We start from the raw sequence: 16,694 nt of genomic DNA on the forward strand, positions 1-16,694 counted from the left end.
ATTTCATTGGTTTGCCCTGGAGAGTCGTCATGAGCCTTGGCCATACAAGACTTGTATTATGAATTAGTCACATAGAGTGAATTCCTCCAATGAAATGATATTCCAATATCATTCGGACAGAGTATCTGCCAAGTGACCGAATGACTAATAGTTAAGGGTTTAGCTAAGATACATACTTAATGTATAAGGGTTTATATAATATATAAGCTAAGCTGCATACTTAGTGTATGAGGGATTAGCTAAAATACATGCTTAGTGTATGAGGGATTAGCTAAGATACATACTTAGTGTATGAGGGATTAGCTAAAATACATGCTTAGTGTATGAGGGATTAGCTAAAATACATGCTTAGTGTATGAGGGATTAGCTAAGATACATGTTTAGTGTATGAGGGATTAGCTAAGATACATGCTTAGTGTATGAGGGTTTCGCTAAGCTGCATACTTAGTGTATGAGGGTTTAGCTAAGATACATGCTTAGTGTATGAGGGATTAGCTAAAATACATGCTTAGTGTATGAGGGATTAGCTAAGATACATGCTTAGTGTATGAGGGATTAGCTAAAATACATGCTTAGTGTATGAGAGATTAGCTAAAATACATGCTTAGTGTATGAGGGATTAGCTAAGATACATGTTTAGTGTATGAGGGATTAGCTAAAATACATACTTAGTGTATGAGGGTTTAGCTAAGCTGCATACTTAGTGTATGAGGGTTTAGCTAAGCTGCATACTTAGTGTATGAAGGTTTAGCTAAGCTGCATACTTAGTGTACAAGGGTTTAAGTGCACTGTATGTTTAATGCCGTTACTGTTCGAGTCGGTGAAAAGCAATATGATTGCAAGATACGGCGATACACAGTCAGACATAAAGCAAACTGCCAGGATGATCGGCTCATGAAGGGCATGGACTTCCATCCGGAGCTAATGGGATGTGGTCCTGATGGGTAGGTGCCATGCTGGATGCCCTATGGGCAGCTGAGAATACAGAGTGAATCACAGCAGCTGTAAATCTGAAGGACGCTCCTCATTCGAGCAGCCAAATGCCCGAGTATTCGGCTTAGATGGTGTCTGCTGGGCCTTCGGTGCTGACCAGCTCACGGGGACTTGGATCAGACCCAGCTCGCTGGAAAAAACCTTTAAATGGCTCTTAACTGAATGAATCAAAGCAAGACATCGATCTTTTCAGCCTGGGAATTTCGTCAAGACTGTAAACAATGGGAGCTCTGCTTTCTCAAATATAATTCCATTTTTTCATCTTTGTCTTTATGGATTGTTTTCACCTTTATGCTGAGAGTCCCTTTATAATTTGGACCCTGACACTAATCTACGTTTTATGGGAATATGCAACTCATAGTATTAATGCTACTCAGTATTTCCTTAAGAGTCAATTGTAACTCCTGGTTACAACACAAATACAAGTATTAAATCATTCAACGGTGATGGACCTGTATCCCATCTATGTTTCCTGGCTTGTGTCTTGTGCATCCTGGGATTGGTTCAGTGAGATCATGTGTCAGGGAACCGGTTATAGAAGACAGCTGGAAAGATATATAACACATTTCAAGTTTTAAAACAAAAACTGTAACGGCAGAAAAAGGATTTTTTTTTTTAAAAAGATCAGAAGTACTGGAAGTGTCATTTGTAAAATACCCTTGGATTATTTCATTTGGAAGATCTCTTAAATGCTGTCTAATGATGGCTTATATAATTTTTAATTCTACAGACAGGAAATTGGGAAGGTGTTAAGCAGAAAACTTCTGGCAAATTAAATAGTGAATCTTTTGATCCATTAAGAGCCATTTTGGCTTGATTAACATCGCAGAGGATCACACTGTCCTTGTCAGCTTTAGGAAAGATAGTAATGGACCCATAATTAACCTGTCATCACTATTCACACACACATACCCGAGCTAGAACTCTTCCTGGAGGTTCCTCTGTGATGATTGGGGAAGAACGTTCCATAGATTTGTTTACAACATCATGCTGCTATGACAGAGTTTGGCCCCCAGGAAGAGCTAGCCGAAGGTCATGCGGAGCTACATAGCTTAGGTTCACCACCAACAAAGGCAAAATGACTTGCAATGTCAGCGCCCCCCTGAAGGTGGCGCTCTGGTCAATCACCTATGTTGCATGATGGGTTGATCGGCAGCTGGTTTCACCCATTTTGACTACGAAAGCTGAACGTTTCATTAACCCCTCCTGCCCCTGAGGATGTACATCAGCTCCAGAGGAATGTCCTAGTGCTGCCGGATAAATGGCTAACCCTGCATTCCGACCCCAGGCCCCACTCTCACCTCCATAACGTATGTGTGACTCAAGGGCGATTGTAGGATTTCACCCTCAGGGGGGCTTAGCCACCGAAGCAACACAAGATGACATTTATCCCACCCCCCCCCCCCCCCCCCCATGATTAAATTTGCCAAGAAGAGGTGGAAGGGTCCGGCAGAATTACATTTGCTGAGTTGGGGGTTCAAAATGTATATACAAAAATCCAGGAACAACCGCTAAATGAAAAGGATAATTTTTTTTGAGGCAAAAATATAGGGGGCCTGAATCCCCCTTATGAAGGTCTCCAGAATCACTGATGATATGTCTTAGAAAGAACAACAAGATGGAATATGTGAAAACTAACACATTCTATTCTGTTCTCGCATGTGTACTAATGGAAAAATTTCATTTAATTTCAGGTCAATTTCAGTTCCATTTCAGCTTCATTTCATTTCAGAGCACATTGCTGAGCTGGCAGCCCAGCAACACAAGGGAGTAGCTCAGTGGTGGGACTGCTTGATTTTTCTGAAACGGCCCCAGCCTCATTCCCCAGCCTAGAGCAGACCTTAATGTGGCCCATTAGCGCCGCTGAGAGTGACCGCGGCGTTCCTGAGACCCCCCACTGAGCACGGCGGGTCTGTTCTCAGCTGGTGCCACAAATGAGAGTCCCTGCTGCATTACACCGACTCAGCTCAGCAATCCACTTGTATATGTATGTATGCTGTACCAGTCAAAACTGCAAGGTGTTTCTAAGATGCAGGGTGGTAAGTACATGGGTTCTGCATGCGTGACCCCCACTGTCAGGCATGGAAGAGGCTGTGTCATAGTCTGGTGTTGATTCACCAGTGACAGGCGTGGAGATCTTATTCCAAATCCATTGCAATCTCGACCGTATACTTCAGAGACAAGCCACTCCAGCAGCATCATGCCTGACTGGCCAGTTCGTCATTCCTCAGTGAGATAACGAGCCACTCCTTGGTCCTCCTGGTGATCAGGTGACAGGTGGGTGTTTACTGAGGCGTCAGCCGTGTGATGTTACTGCAGAGAGAAAGGAGATATGTGTAGCGAAAGGTAGTATCTCTGTGTCTTCTATCTTACTCTGTATTTGAAAATCTGAATGTAGGAAAATTACATCACTGTGTTACAATCCGTGGTTTCCGGGGCCTGTATGTTTGTGTTCGACTGGGGGGGGAGACATGTTTATTGTGGGAGTTGTATTAGCCGGTTTCATTATTTGGGGGGAGGAGGTTACAATCCTCCCAAGCCACCCGTAATTTACACCCACGGTTTTATATGAGGACAGAGAAGAAGGTAAGGAATGAAGAGGTTATGCGTACGGCAAGATGTAAAGTCACTTTGGGTGCTTAGGTGATATCGATGCATTTGTATTCGAGACCCAAAGACAATTAAGCAGATTCAAGGAAGACTGATATCTGCCCAAACCCACAATAAAACCGCAGTAAAACAGACACACATCAGCGATGTTTTTTTTGCCGGAAAGGGCCACAGGCATCAGTGGATTTTTTGAGTAGGTTAGCAGCTTAACAAGGACAATGGTGCCTGTGGATAGCTGAAGCGTCGATCAGAAGGACACCCTGAGGCTGAACGAGCATCGCAGAGAGCTTTCTTGTACTGCATAAGATTGTCAGACCCTAGCTGTGGTATCTGTTTTCTGGTGGTTCTCAGCAATGTTAGGGTCAGACTGTAATTTATTAGATGTCCCACTGTAGAGACCCAGGGTGCTGGATTAGAGGCGGGATTTAAGGTCACATGACTGAGGCCTGGGAGGAGGCAGGAAGTTTACGTCCTTAACAACGCTCCAGATTTGGATCCTGTCCCTTTGAAAAACACCAGACTGTTCCTAAAAAGTTAATAATACCTATGCCACTAATTATGTTCTGTGGACCTCACTTGAGCTTCTGAACATCACAGCTTCTGAACCTAAATCCTTCCAAGAACCATAGCAGCTCACTTGGGCTGACTGTGACAAAATAATTGATAGCCATATTCAGGAAATTTCACTCCTGCATCCATTATTTTGTTCATTCGTTGAGGCTAACTCCTGTATAGTGTCCTCTTCCCTACTTGGAACGCTCATCCAAAAATACCCAGCTGTTCTGAAATCTTGACTTCCTTCCGTGCTTGACCCATAGGCCCTTCAGGTTCGGTTCTGACAGGCACTTATGTCGACCTAACAACACCTCCCTCACTGAAAGGGGCAGGGGGCAGGGTCTTCAGCAATGCAGGACGACCTGCTTAAGCAGAGACAGATATGAAGAAATGGTATCCAGGTTCTTCCATGGGAAGATCTGCTGAAGAACCAGTGTGTCCCGGGGCTGGGTCAACGTGGAGAGCTCACCCCAAAGGGATGTCATCCTACCTATCAAAGACGTTCTTGCATTTTTGGCAAGACAAGGCTTCTTAATCCCAGGAAAGTTCCTACACATATGAAGCCCATAGGATCTAGCATAAGATGAGCAGCATCCACATGTCACCTGCACGAAAACACAAGTCATTACAGGGAAACATTTTTACTAGTAAGCAAGCAGAGGGCACCTGCACCAACATGAGCATCTCTCCACGGGGCAGATATTTTCATTCATTTGTAATGTATTTAAAAAGATTTAAAAATAGCATGATAAAACTGATCATCTTAGGAATGTGGAACTAGGGACATCGCGGTCACAGGGAGCAGAATCGACGAAACACGGGGCTTGATGTTTTTGTGTTTGTTTTTTGATAATTTATCAGCTCTACGAAAATATTTTGGCAAAAATATGTGTTACATTTTCATTCCCACTGGCGTTGAGACCAACGAAAGCCGGAATGTAACAAAATACCCATAATGCAATCTTTGGGTAACCCCTAGCAACAATAAAAGTACACAGTACAACTATGGAACTAGTATATCCATTCATCCATCCATCCATCTATCCATCCATCAATCCATCCATCCATCCATCCATGAACTGCTTATCCTGGTCAAAATGATGAGAGCAACAGGTTGGATTTGAATGAACTACACTTATTAATACCTCTTTCAAAAGATGGCTCTTTCAATACGTATTTTCTGATTGATTTTCCTATTGAAATCAATCAGAAAATGGGCGTTTCACTTATATCTGTCCACTTATATCTGTGTTTTACATCATTTGTGTTTCCTGACTGATTTCAACAGGAGATTTTTAGGAATTAAAAATGAATTCACTGACATTAAACCTTTCAAATTGATCTGAAAAACCAGTCTAAATAAAATGTAGTTGCGCTGCTTTAATTGTTCCATACACCAATGACACTGCATACAAACAACAGCTCTCTTTGGACACATTAACCACGTTTAGAATAAGTAGCCTTTATCTAAACTGGATGAAGTCTGGCAATGCTATTTATAGAGCTTTAATATACTAAGGGCAGTAAGCTGCTTATCCAGAAACCCTAATGATGTAAAACACAAACAGATACCCTGTAAGTGGACAGTCTCAGGATTCCCTGGTGTCTTGCTTTAACTGTTATTCCTGAAAAGCCGATTTTCTGATAATTCATAATTCCTAAGCAGATACAGACACACAGTGGTCTTCTACCATCGGCTGAACGATGGCGCTCAGCTAAACGCCGATGCCAGTCTATTCTAGTTTGGCACAAAAATGCAATTTTAGAGAAAAACGCTGAGATGGAAGCCATTCATGCAACGACACCCTAGTGGGAAAATGGCGTGTGAATACTAATCAATGATCTACTTCGGGTCATTCTGAGGTCATCTCATAGGTCAGGGCTTGAGACACTGTGTGTGCCCGTAACTGTGTGTGACAGGTTGTCAGAGAGTGTGTGTGTGTGCAACAGGTTGTCAGTGACAGTGTGTGTGTGTGTAACAGGTTGTCAGAGACAGTGTGTGTGTGCGTAACAGGTTGTCAGAGACAGTGTGTGTGTGTGTAACAGGTTGTCAGAGACAGTGTGTGTGTGTGTAACAGGTTGTCAGAGACAGTGTGTGTGTGTACCAGGTTGTCAGAGACAGTGTGTGTGTGTGTAACAGGTTGTCAGAGAGTGTGTGTGTTTGTAACAGGTTGTCAGTGACAGTGTGTGTGTGCGTAACAGGTTGTCAGAGAGTGTGTGTGTGTGCGTAACAGGTTGTCAGAGATGCGCTTGTTGGCAATGATTGCTGCTAAAGGTGGTGCCACAAAATATTAAATTAAAGCTACCATCGTTCTTGTCCATGCCATTTTCATTTGTTTGATTATATAAAATATTCAGCTGAATTAATAATCAAAAGCAAAGTCTGATTTGTGTTAAATATAGAATAAATAAGGGACGTGTGTATGTATATACACTAACAAAGGTTTGTGCACACAATGAAATTTTCCTCATTTGCATGCTACTCACTTAATATTTACTAAAAATACACTCAATATTCTTTGCTAACAAATAATTTTACAGCATGTTCACCATTTCAGTACCTTTATTAGCAAGAAAATGTCAGATCTTTGATTCAACAAAGTAACCTCCTTTAACAGCAGAGACAATTCAAGACCTTCTCTCTACAAGTGACATTAAATACTGCAGGTTCATTGTACGACACATTTAACTACTTTAAAGGACAGCCTAGAATTTGACTATACCAACACCACACACCCAGTTAGTAGGAAGTCAGACGTACTGTTACATTGTTACATACTCATTCCATGTTATGAAGGAAACTTGTTTTATTTGATTTATATTTTCATTCATAGTTATTTACTCAACATTTCAGTGCTTAACAAGAATAACAAGTCTGCAGTTTATGAATTAAGTGGAAAAGTGGTAAAGATCTTTGGTGCTGAAACTTTATTATTCATAATATATATATATATGAATACATTTATATATTTCATAATGTGTAATATATAACATAATTCATTAGTTTCTTAATTAAGCAATAGATTGATTAATTAGTAATATGTGGTTCTTAGCTCTGGGTACTTCTGTGTCCTCCCACAGTCTTAGAACATTCAGTTAAGGCTATAACTGGTATCCTTAAATTCTCTGTAGTGTGTTCAGGTGCCCTGAAATGGACTGATGTCCCATCCAAGGGCAGGGAACCCTGCCTTGTGCCCAGTGCTGATGGGATAGGGGTTGTAAGAGGAATGGATGGATGGATGGATGGAAGGAAGGATGGATGGACAGACAGATGGAAGGAATTCCATCTTTTACCAGTTACTTGTTTTACCAGTTAGACATTTATTCATTGTCGTACATTATAAAGTTAAAAGTTATGCATTATGCATATGGTTCCATACAGGGCATGTCAATCTTAGAGCAGACATAGGCAGCTGCCTAGGGCGCCAGCTTTTGAGGGGGCACTGACTTGCCATTCAATTGCATTTTGTCGGGAACAGGGGGGCGCCGACGGTGATGCTTGCCTAGGGCGCTTCCGTATTTCACCGTTTAAAACTGAGCCGCGGCACTGAGCCGCGTTAATTGCGCGGATTTCTTTCGGAGCTGAAGACGGATCACGCAATAACGGGTCCCTGTCTTCCGTGCGTGGCCTCGGGGCCCGATCCAGCCTGTTCAGACATCAATGCAAGAAATGACGAGCGTATTAGGGAAAGCGACTTAATGTTTGTTTCTTAAGTTAATGCTCGAATATTTGGCCACGGGACTGTTTGATATTCACATGGCGTAGTGGTGATTAATGGTAGAAGCTCAGTCGTGAGCTCATGATCAATAAAAAAAGAAGCTGGGTAACTTAATGCCCAAATGAGCCTGCCAGACTCGGGCAGTCATTTTACCAAATGACGCAGCTAAAGGTAACCGGTGCCACCCGCTGTGGCGCGCATGTTATTAAAGAAATTATATGACGACGCAATTATTTCAACGGCCTACTATAATGGTTACACACGAAAAAGTACGAACACAGCATTTTTTTTACGTTTCTCGTATATTATTCAGTTGTTGCCTCGTCTCAATTAAATGAAATTGTAATTACTAATAACAAAGACGATTGAAGCTGAATACATTCTATATCTTATATATTCTTATCTACAGCAATCGTGTGACTTCGTTGCCCCCTAACAATTAAATAACATTAAACGTATGCCCATGTTAATGAGTAAGACTACCGAGGTGCGTATCCATGGGATTGCGCAAAGCTGTCCAAAAGGCGCAGTAGCGTCCATAGCCTATACCTTGCGCGGGTCAAGGCATCACGGATGAAAAACCGTTATTTAATCCTAAAAAAACATATGGAGCATTCGTGCATGTTAACATAATGATAAATATACCATTCAAAACCGAAAAATTTGCTCTGCATCGAAGCAAGATTCTTACGTTATTGTTTTAAGATTATATATGTATATATAATAACCCCCATACTTTATTGGCATTTTTTTATATATATTATCACTCAGTTAACGTGAGTGCTTGTTCACGGCTTTTAGTCAAACATGCTATCCATAGTGAAAAGGTATATACGTACCTTCAGTTCAGTTTTCTTATATTACACAAACAACCGTGTAATAATAGGAAGTATTCAATCGCAGCGCTACAATAGTGACATCCAGTGTGTGTGATCACCAAGGGAGGCGACGGTCTTAACACATGGGTTAAGTCCGCTTAATATTTTGCCATTAAACAATTTCCTATCTATGGATATCTCGTAAGAAATCAGAACTGGAAATTACGCCACTAATATTTACTCGTTTATATGGTTTTCTTTTATTGCTGTGGATAATATTTTAATTATCCACTCATTTCCCATGCACCTATTTTAAAAACTATTATTTTAACATTTTACGCATTGTAGGGAAATCGCTCGATGAATTATATGAACAAAATCGTCCAAATCGGAGCATATTAGCAACGCTTTTCTCCTCTCTGTCAGGGGCGGGGCACAATCCAGTTAGTTTAATGTGAACAACACGTGGATATTGCGAGTCTGGCAGGAGGATCTTCTGATGTGCATCGAGGAAGCGACGCTGGGAAGCAAGACCGATCTACTGGAAATCAGGGCGCACCGAGGGCTCCTGGATTTAAGCGAGGCATGCAATCTGTTCAAGGAAAAGTTCTTTTTTGCAAATGCCCTTGTTTGGCGTTTGATTTCTGTACAGCCCGTTCCGGTTCAGAGCCGCATGAACTCAGCGGAAACAATGAACAGGTAAAGAAGAAGAATGCTTTAAGGTTTGCACAATTATCAACGTAAGAGATGTGAAATTGTGAGGGATCGCGCTTAATATCTGCCGAATTAAAGCAGTCTCGGGATTTAATGGAGGGATTATCAAGCAGGATGGATTTCTTAAATTTCTCGAGCGCAGTTAACGCATCGCCTGCATCTTTTCACAATTCTTCGTTCTCAGAGGAAAGTAAATATTCTTTGGCTTCCATTGCTGGGCTGGCCGTGCTGGTTAGTTTTCTAATAATATTCACGATTGTAGGCAACGTCTTGGTCGTAATTGCAGTGTTAACAAGCAGAGCACTGAAGCCTCCCCAGAACCTCTTTTTGGTTTCTTTAGCGAGTGCAGACATCCTAGTGGCCACCTTGGTCATGCCCTTTTCCCTTGCAAATGAACTTATGGGATATTGGTTTTTCGGTAAAGTTTGGTGCGACATTTATTTGGCTTTAGATGTGTTATTCTGCACGTCATCCATTGTGCATTTGTGCGCGATCAGTCTGGACCGATACTGGTCCGTAACGCAAGCCGTCGAATATAACCTGAAACGGACACCTAAGAGAGTGAAGTGTATGATAGTGGTAGTATGGCTGATTTCTGCCGTAATATCATTTCCGCCGCTGATCTCAATGGACAGAAACACGGACAACATTCTCCGCCCCCAGTGCGAGTTAAACGATGAAACCTGGTACATTCTCTCTTCGAGCATAGGATCGTTTTTTGCGCCCTGTATCATAATGATTCTCGTTTATGTGAGAATATACCAAGTAGCCAAAACTAGGACTCGAAACAAATCAGAGAAACAAGGGGCAGATGGAACTGCTCACGTTGAGAACGGACTGAACAAAGTGAACGGGCACAAGGAGAACGGACACTGCAGACCGATGCCTGGCGAGCACAAGCCGGCAGAAGAGGACGAGATAGACCTGGAGGAGAGTAGCTCATCTGATGAGAAGAACAAGCATCCTGTGGATAGGAGCTCCAGGAAGGACAGGGCTAGCCGAAAATGTAGCTCCAACTCAAAGCACTCCAGTCGTGTCTCCAGGACGAGCAAACAATCCATGGACCTCTTCACTTCCAAGCGGAGGAGGAGGAATACAATGTCGAGGAAGAAGATCTCCCAGGCAAGGGAGAAGAGGTTCACGTTCGTGTTAGCTGTGGTCATGGGGGTGTTTGTGTTGTGCTGGTTCCCATTCTTCTTCAGCTATAGTCTCTACGGGGTTTGCAGGAAGCCCTGTGAAATCCCCGAAACATTGTTTAAGTTTTTCTTCTGGATCGGCTACTGCAACAGTTCCCTCAACCCCGTCATTTACACGATCTTCAACCAAGACTTCCGGAGGGCATTCCAGAAGATCCTCTGCAAGACCTGGAAAAAATCTTGAGTAGTCTTACCTGACCTCTCGCCCCCCCGTCCGCCGGTGTGTTAAGTCAGAAACGCTGTGACGTTAAATGAATTGTGTGGTTCAGCTGCTGTCTCGGCCTTGACAATCAAAACAAGACAATTATACGTTTAGGATTTCCATCTTAAAGGACAATTCGAACTGTTTACCGTCACGTTTGCAGTATTTTACTGTCATTAAATCACACGATTGCTGGGAGAATTCACGTCTCACGCTGATCTCTGATCAGAGGAATCCCAACACCGTACATTATCAGTCAGCACGCATGGCTCCTTCTCCTTGCGCTTTGTTGGATTAGCCTGTGATACAGGATGTCTAGCTCACAACAGTCATCGTCCTGGTGGCAGGAGGTGGCACCTGCTAGACCGACCACCAAACAGACGGGTGGGGGGGGGGGGGGATGGCCCCGGCTCTCGAGAGCTCCAAATTAAATCTGCGTGTTATCTCGCTGTGCCTGTAAAAAACTTAACATTCCCCAGGGTGTTCTGATCATGGGAGGGACCAGGGAGATGGCTGCCTTTCAAGCTGTTTGGCCGTCATCCAAAGCTTAGCAGTGTGACGTCACTCAGCCATGCCTATAATAAATGGGTGCCATTCAATCGATTGTTTCTTTTAAAAATGAATCAGGCTATTTGGTTTTCATCAATACCACTAAAAAGTCTTGCTTTCTAAATGGGCCTCATTTACTGCAATTATGATAAAATATTACAGCTATTTTCCTGTTTTGTATGTCGATTGGTTGCTTTTTTGATCTTATGTAATATTTCAAAACTACTGTGAAGTGGCAGCCCTTCAAAGAATACTTGAGTATGAATGAAATGCCTTGTAAAGAGAGATAATATTTATAGGAGATTTATTCTGATTTGTTTATAGCTTGAAATGCCGATTTATAAACTGAAGTATAATCCTATTTTGATTTTAAGGGTCATATTTACGACTTAAGGCTGCTCTAAGTGAAATCTCTAATATTATTTTGAAAGGAGAAAAAGGTCCTCGGACCTCAATCTTGACCTCGATGCTCATAACTCTTGTGGTCTTGTAACTTTGAACCTTGTAATCACTTTTTTTGCTAATTGTGTAATGCATGTCATGCAACATATTCTCGAATGCATGTCACACCATGCCAGGTGTCGCAGGGAAAATGGGACGTCGCATGTATAGTATGTCATTAATTTTGGTTGTGACTCTTCCAGAGGGAATCATCCTTTGCAGTTTAGGCCGCGATAAGCATGGAATTACAAGGCTTCCATACCGTGTCGCACCGCGACGTTATATCCTGAATTTGTCCCTTATTGTAAGAAGTGTCTCTCAACCCGAATGACTTATCCAGTCAGCTCTACCGACACATCAGTGTGCTGTTTTGTAATTCTGTAATATATCACAGCAATGTTTCTGTTACGTACAAGATTGTTCATGTCCTCAGTGTACGAACAAATAAACACGTTTGTCTTCTTTGAGCACCTCAGAAATATCAGCATCAATGCGTTTATTTTTACTAATCGCACGCCGGTGCTTTGCAGCCCTGGTGTGCAGTAAATGAGAGATCCACCGCTGAACAGCATGTCACAAACGATTGGAGCAGTGTGTTTACAGCATGTTGGAGAAGGATAAACCGCTGGCTTTAGCTCCAGATTGTGGAGAAACATTGTTTGTCAGCTTGTTTAAAATGCCCTCTGCAAGTTGTGTACACATTCCTTCCACCTGAATATATTTGCAATCAAAATTAAGTCATTTGCATAATAGCAACAGAGGAGACGTATGGTGATGGTAACATTGTGTCTCTTACCTATATTATTTTATACGTCTCAATTGGGCAGATATGAAAAGTTCAATAAGGTTAATCTTTAAACCACGAGTAAAGTAGCGGGATTAAAGTGCGAGCCGTGGAATTTGTATTTGTTACACAGGGATTGAGATATATTTGAATACTGCCAATATATTTTCTGTAATAAAAGCAATTTGTCAAGTACCAGGATCGACGCAATGTTGTGGCACTTAAAACTGAAGGCAGAGGAATGATTTAGTCTGATCGCAGGCCACCATGAACTTTCATTGAACTTTAAGGAACTTTCCCACTTGCTCAGACAGGAGGCAGTGGGGAGAATCTGAAAGTGTAAAATCAGTAATGTCATCCGGAGTGTACGATTTTGGGTCTTTTTTTTGAAGAGATGTACCATATATTTTCTTTATAAGCACAGGTTTTCATTAATTAAACACCAGAGGGCATGTTTAAATAAAGGTTTTTCTAATCCCCAAATATTAGACCTGATGGAAGAGCATATTGTAAAAAAAATATTTAACTTGCATAATTTTGCCCTGCGGACGTTCAATAATGTTCGAGCGTGCTGGTGCTGTGTGTTCCGTGGGGGGGGGGGGGGTTCTGCTCTGCGATCGCTGCTGCATGTCGGCCGGAGAACAGCCTCTCACAGACCCTCCGGTACCTAAACCCCAGCTCTCCGGAGGGGATCAAAGCCAGAGAGGAGCGGGATCTGAAGGAGATTATGAGAAGTCACCCAGGTGAGTCGTGTTTTCGGTGATGTATGTCCTGATTGACTGGAGAGCTTCCCTGCTTTATCGTTATCCCCATCCATTGTTATTTAATGATTGTTTAGCTTTGGAAAATACAAAATACATATCGCAAACAAATACATGGATATTGTCTCACACTATATTCACTGACACACCCATTATGTACATATATACACACGCAAATTCATTCATGTCTAATTAAGGCAAGGCTGTCGAATAAGCAATATGTAAAATGGATGGATGGTTAATAGGTGTTTAATGAATGTTTATACCGGATGAATAAATAATTACAATTGTAACTTCAAGTGGTGATTTAAAAACGCAACCTCACTGAAGCACGAACTGACACTCCCAAGTATACATTTTGCAAAAAAATATGCAAGAGGCCCTATTGTTTCTGAGATACACGGCATCTCCCAAGCTACTCATCATCCATTCATCCATCCATTTTCCAAACCGCTTATCCTTCTGGGTCGCGGGGGGTCCGGAGCCTATCCCGGAAGCTATGGGCACGAGGCAGGGAACAACCCAGGATGGAGGGGCAGCCCATCCTATGCTGCTCATCCATCCATCCATCCATTTTCCAAACCGCTTATCCTACTGGGTCGCGGGGGGTCCGGAGCCTATCCCGGAAGCTATGGGCACGAGGCAGGGAACAACCCAGGATGGGGGGCCAGCCCATCCCATGCTGCTCATCATAAGAGTAAAAAAAACTTGGAACTGGCAGAATGATCCAATGAGGATCCTCGGTTTAATATGACACTCTTAAAGGGACGGTTCTCCCGAAACCTTTTATGTTTTGCCCTAAACTTCAAGCAAATTTCTAAACACGGAGCTGCTCTGCCTTTTCTCCAAATGTCTGTATTTAAGAAACTCGCCTAATTACTCCCAGAAGAGCACTAATTATTTTCCCACTGGCAAATAATTATTCATTCAAATAATGTACCTGCAGACAAAATTACATTGCAAAAACAGGGAACATTCCCATACGGTTGTGGACACGTTGCAATTAAAGATGTTTAAATTATTATTAATTATTCATTTTGCTACCAAAGGCACTAAATGTTGTGTTGTTCACTTTCAAAGTCAAGGAGGCCTATGCTTGATGTCTATCTCATAATTTGTTGTCCATTAACAATTGTGGTCTAAAAAGAGCGTGTGGCAGGTTTACTGCCAAAAGCTCACAGGAAACTAGACTAGTAGCCAAAATTGTGGAAACACCTACCATTTTTGGCATTACACTTTAACAATAGCTACGCGAATATTGGCAGTAATGTTTATAAACAGGGGGCGGCATGGTGGTGCAGTGGTTAGCACTGTTGCCTCACACCTCTGGGACCCGGGTTCAAGTCTCCGCCTGGATTACATGTGTGTGGAGTTTGCATGTTCTCCCCCGGGGTTTCCTGCGGGTACTCCAGTTTCCCCCCATAGTCCAAAAACATGCTGAGGTTAATTGGAGTTGCTAAATTGCCCCTAGGTGTGCATGTGTGAGCGAATGGTGTGTGAATGTGCCCTGCAATGGGCTGGCCCCCCATCCATCCCTGCCTCGTGCCCATTGCTTCCGGGATAGGCTCCGGACCCCCTGCCACCCAGTAGGATAAGCGGTTTGGAAAATGGATGGATGGATGGATGTTTATAAACAGTCGAAGAATGTTACAAATATAGTACAGTGGACGATTAAGTAAGTAACTGAAGCAACAGATGAATAAAGTTCTGCAATCTCTAAAAATTCAAAGTGTTTTACGCTAGTGGCCAAAACTGATCTACACTTTTGGCCGGTGTATAAACCGTAGTGATCGCTAAAGTCAGAAAGCAGCGTCTCTCTTGGTCGCGCACCTTCTCTGACTAAATGCCGGTGTTGGTGGAGGTTGAACAGTGGCGATCCCTGTACTTCACCTCTCAGTGTAGTTGAGTGCTTTGGGTTTCCTGAGTCTGATTTCCTTCAAGTGCTTCTTAACTGGGGGGGGGGGGGGGGGGGTACAGTTCAGTTGGTCCCGATTATTCCTGCAAGTGATATTTAGCAGAAACCGCTTCTACGCTAAACAGACAGAACAGCATATTCATCTGGACATTTCACCTTAGCTGCCAAAAAAGACGATGGTTAAACATAGCATTCGAACAGCACATTCTATTACGGGCTGCGAAAGATAAGCTGCCCTTCAAGAATATAAACGTCCTGGTGGGAAACTGGACATCAGCTGTGAGTCACTGCCCAACCGCCTGGTCTCTGGGAGATTACACCCATATACAGGCATCTGTGGACCATCAACAACAGCAACAACTCAATAGTAAGCAAACAAAATGGTCAGGTGACCGAATATTCAGGCTGTGATTGGTCTGGTAGTTCCTAGAGCTTCAGGCGGCCAATTGAGATATTCAGATTTTTTATTGCATTTCACTGTTACAGCCTTACGTGCAGAATAACCATATCAGCTTAGTTTGAGTCGACTGTCTCACTCTTCTGTAGGTCCCTTGAGGTCTTGGGACATTTGCCAAAGGGAAAGAGCACTCAACTCCGATTCAAGCATGTCAGTTCATGTCTGGCGTGGGAAAGGATGGATTTGAGGACCTCGTCGATGTTCTGCCCTCATCTCCCTTACAGATGTGTCCACCCTGGAGAAAAGACACTGTCACGCACAGGTCCTTACTGTCCTCTGCCATCACTGGGGAGCAATTCCAGCTCCCAGCATGGCAAGATTTTCTACTCTGCTAACATATGGGGCTATAAATATGCCTTAGGTACAAGGAAATGACCCCCCCCCCCTCTTAAACCAAGAAATTATCATGTCTGATTTACCAAGATATGATCAAGTAATTCAATTAAGTTCGGGGGCTTTTTATACCATGTGATCCTAACCAGAATAAGCAGTTTGATGATGAATGGGTTCATTTGTTTGGGGGACAGACGAGGACAGTAAGAGCGTTTGTCAGCACCTTCATTAAAACAGGCTACGAACTGCTTGTCGTGGCAGCACAGGGCCCCGTGCATGTCAGTCCTGTTACACTGATAGCGCGTAAGAGCTCCGGATATAATCATTCACAGGCACCGAGAGCCCCCCCCCCATCGCCGTCCAGGGAAAGCACAGTGTCTCCAGGAATGGAGAGTCGCTACCAATTCAGCAAGTGGAGTTGCTAAGTCATACCCTCACGATCAAATTAATCATTCTATATTAATTAGAGACTCCATCTCACCCACTAGGGCCACTTGCTTCACACCATAAGCACATCAGCCTACCATTATTTAAGAATCCAGTGATGTTTTACACCGGCGTCGATGACCGGCCCCCTAAGCCACATGCATATTTATTCGACTGTGCCGAGCTATTACGAATATTAACTACCTGCTATGTGGCTTAAT

The 16,694-nt window shown here is 42.9% G+C and overlaps 1 protein-coding gene across 1 annotated transcript; it reads left to right on the top strand.

Annotated features, from left to right (window-relative positions):
- The first annotated feature begins 9,163 nt into the window (after window positions 1–9,163).
- Window positions 9,164–12,276, top strand: adra2c (adrenoceptor alpha 2C). The gene has a single exon (XM_048995810.1). The coding sequence runs from the start codon at window positions 9,503–9,505 to the stop codon at window positions 10,787–10,789; it is 1,287 nt and encodes a 428-aa protein (XP_048851767.1). The 5' UTR covers window positions 9,164–9,502; the 3' UTR covers window positions 10,790–12,276.
- The last annotated feature ends 4,418 nt before the right edge of the window (window positions 12,277–16,694 follow it).

Source organism: Brienomyrus brachyistius, chromosome 25, assembly GCF_023856365.1.
Source record: "Brienomyrus brachyistius isolate T26 chromosome 25, BBRACH_0.4, whole genome shotgun sequence".
Lineage (NCBI taxonomy): Eukaryota > Metazoa > Chordata > Actinopteri > Osteoglossiformes > Mormyridae > Brienomyrus > Brienomyrus brachyistius.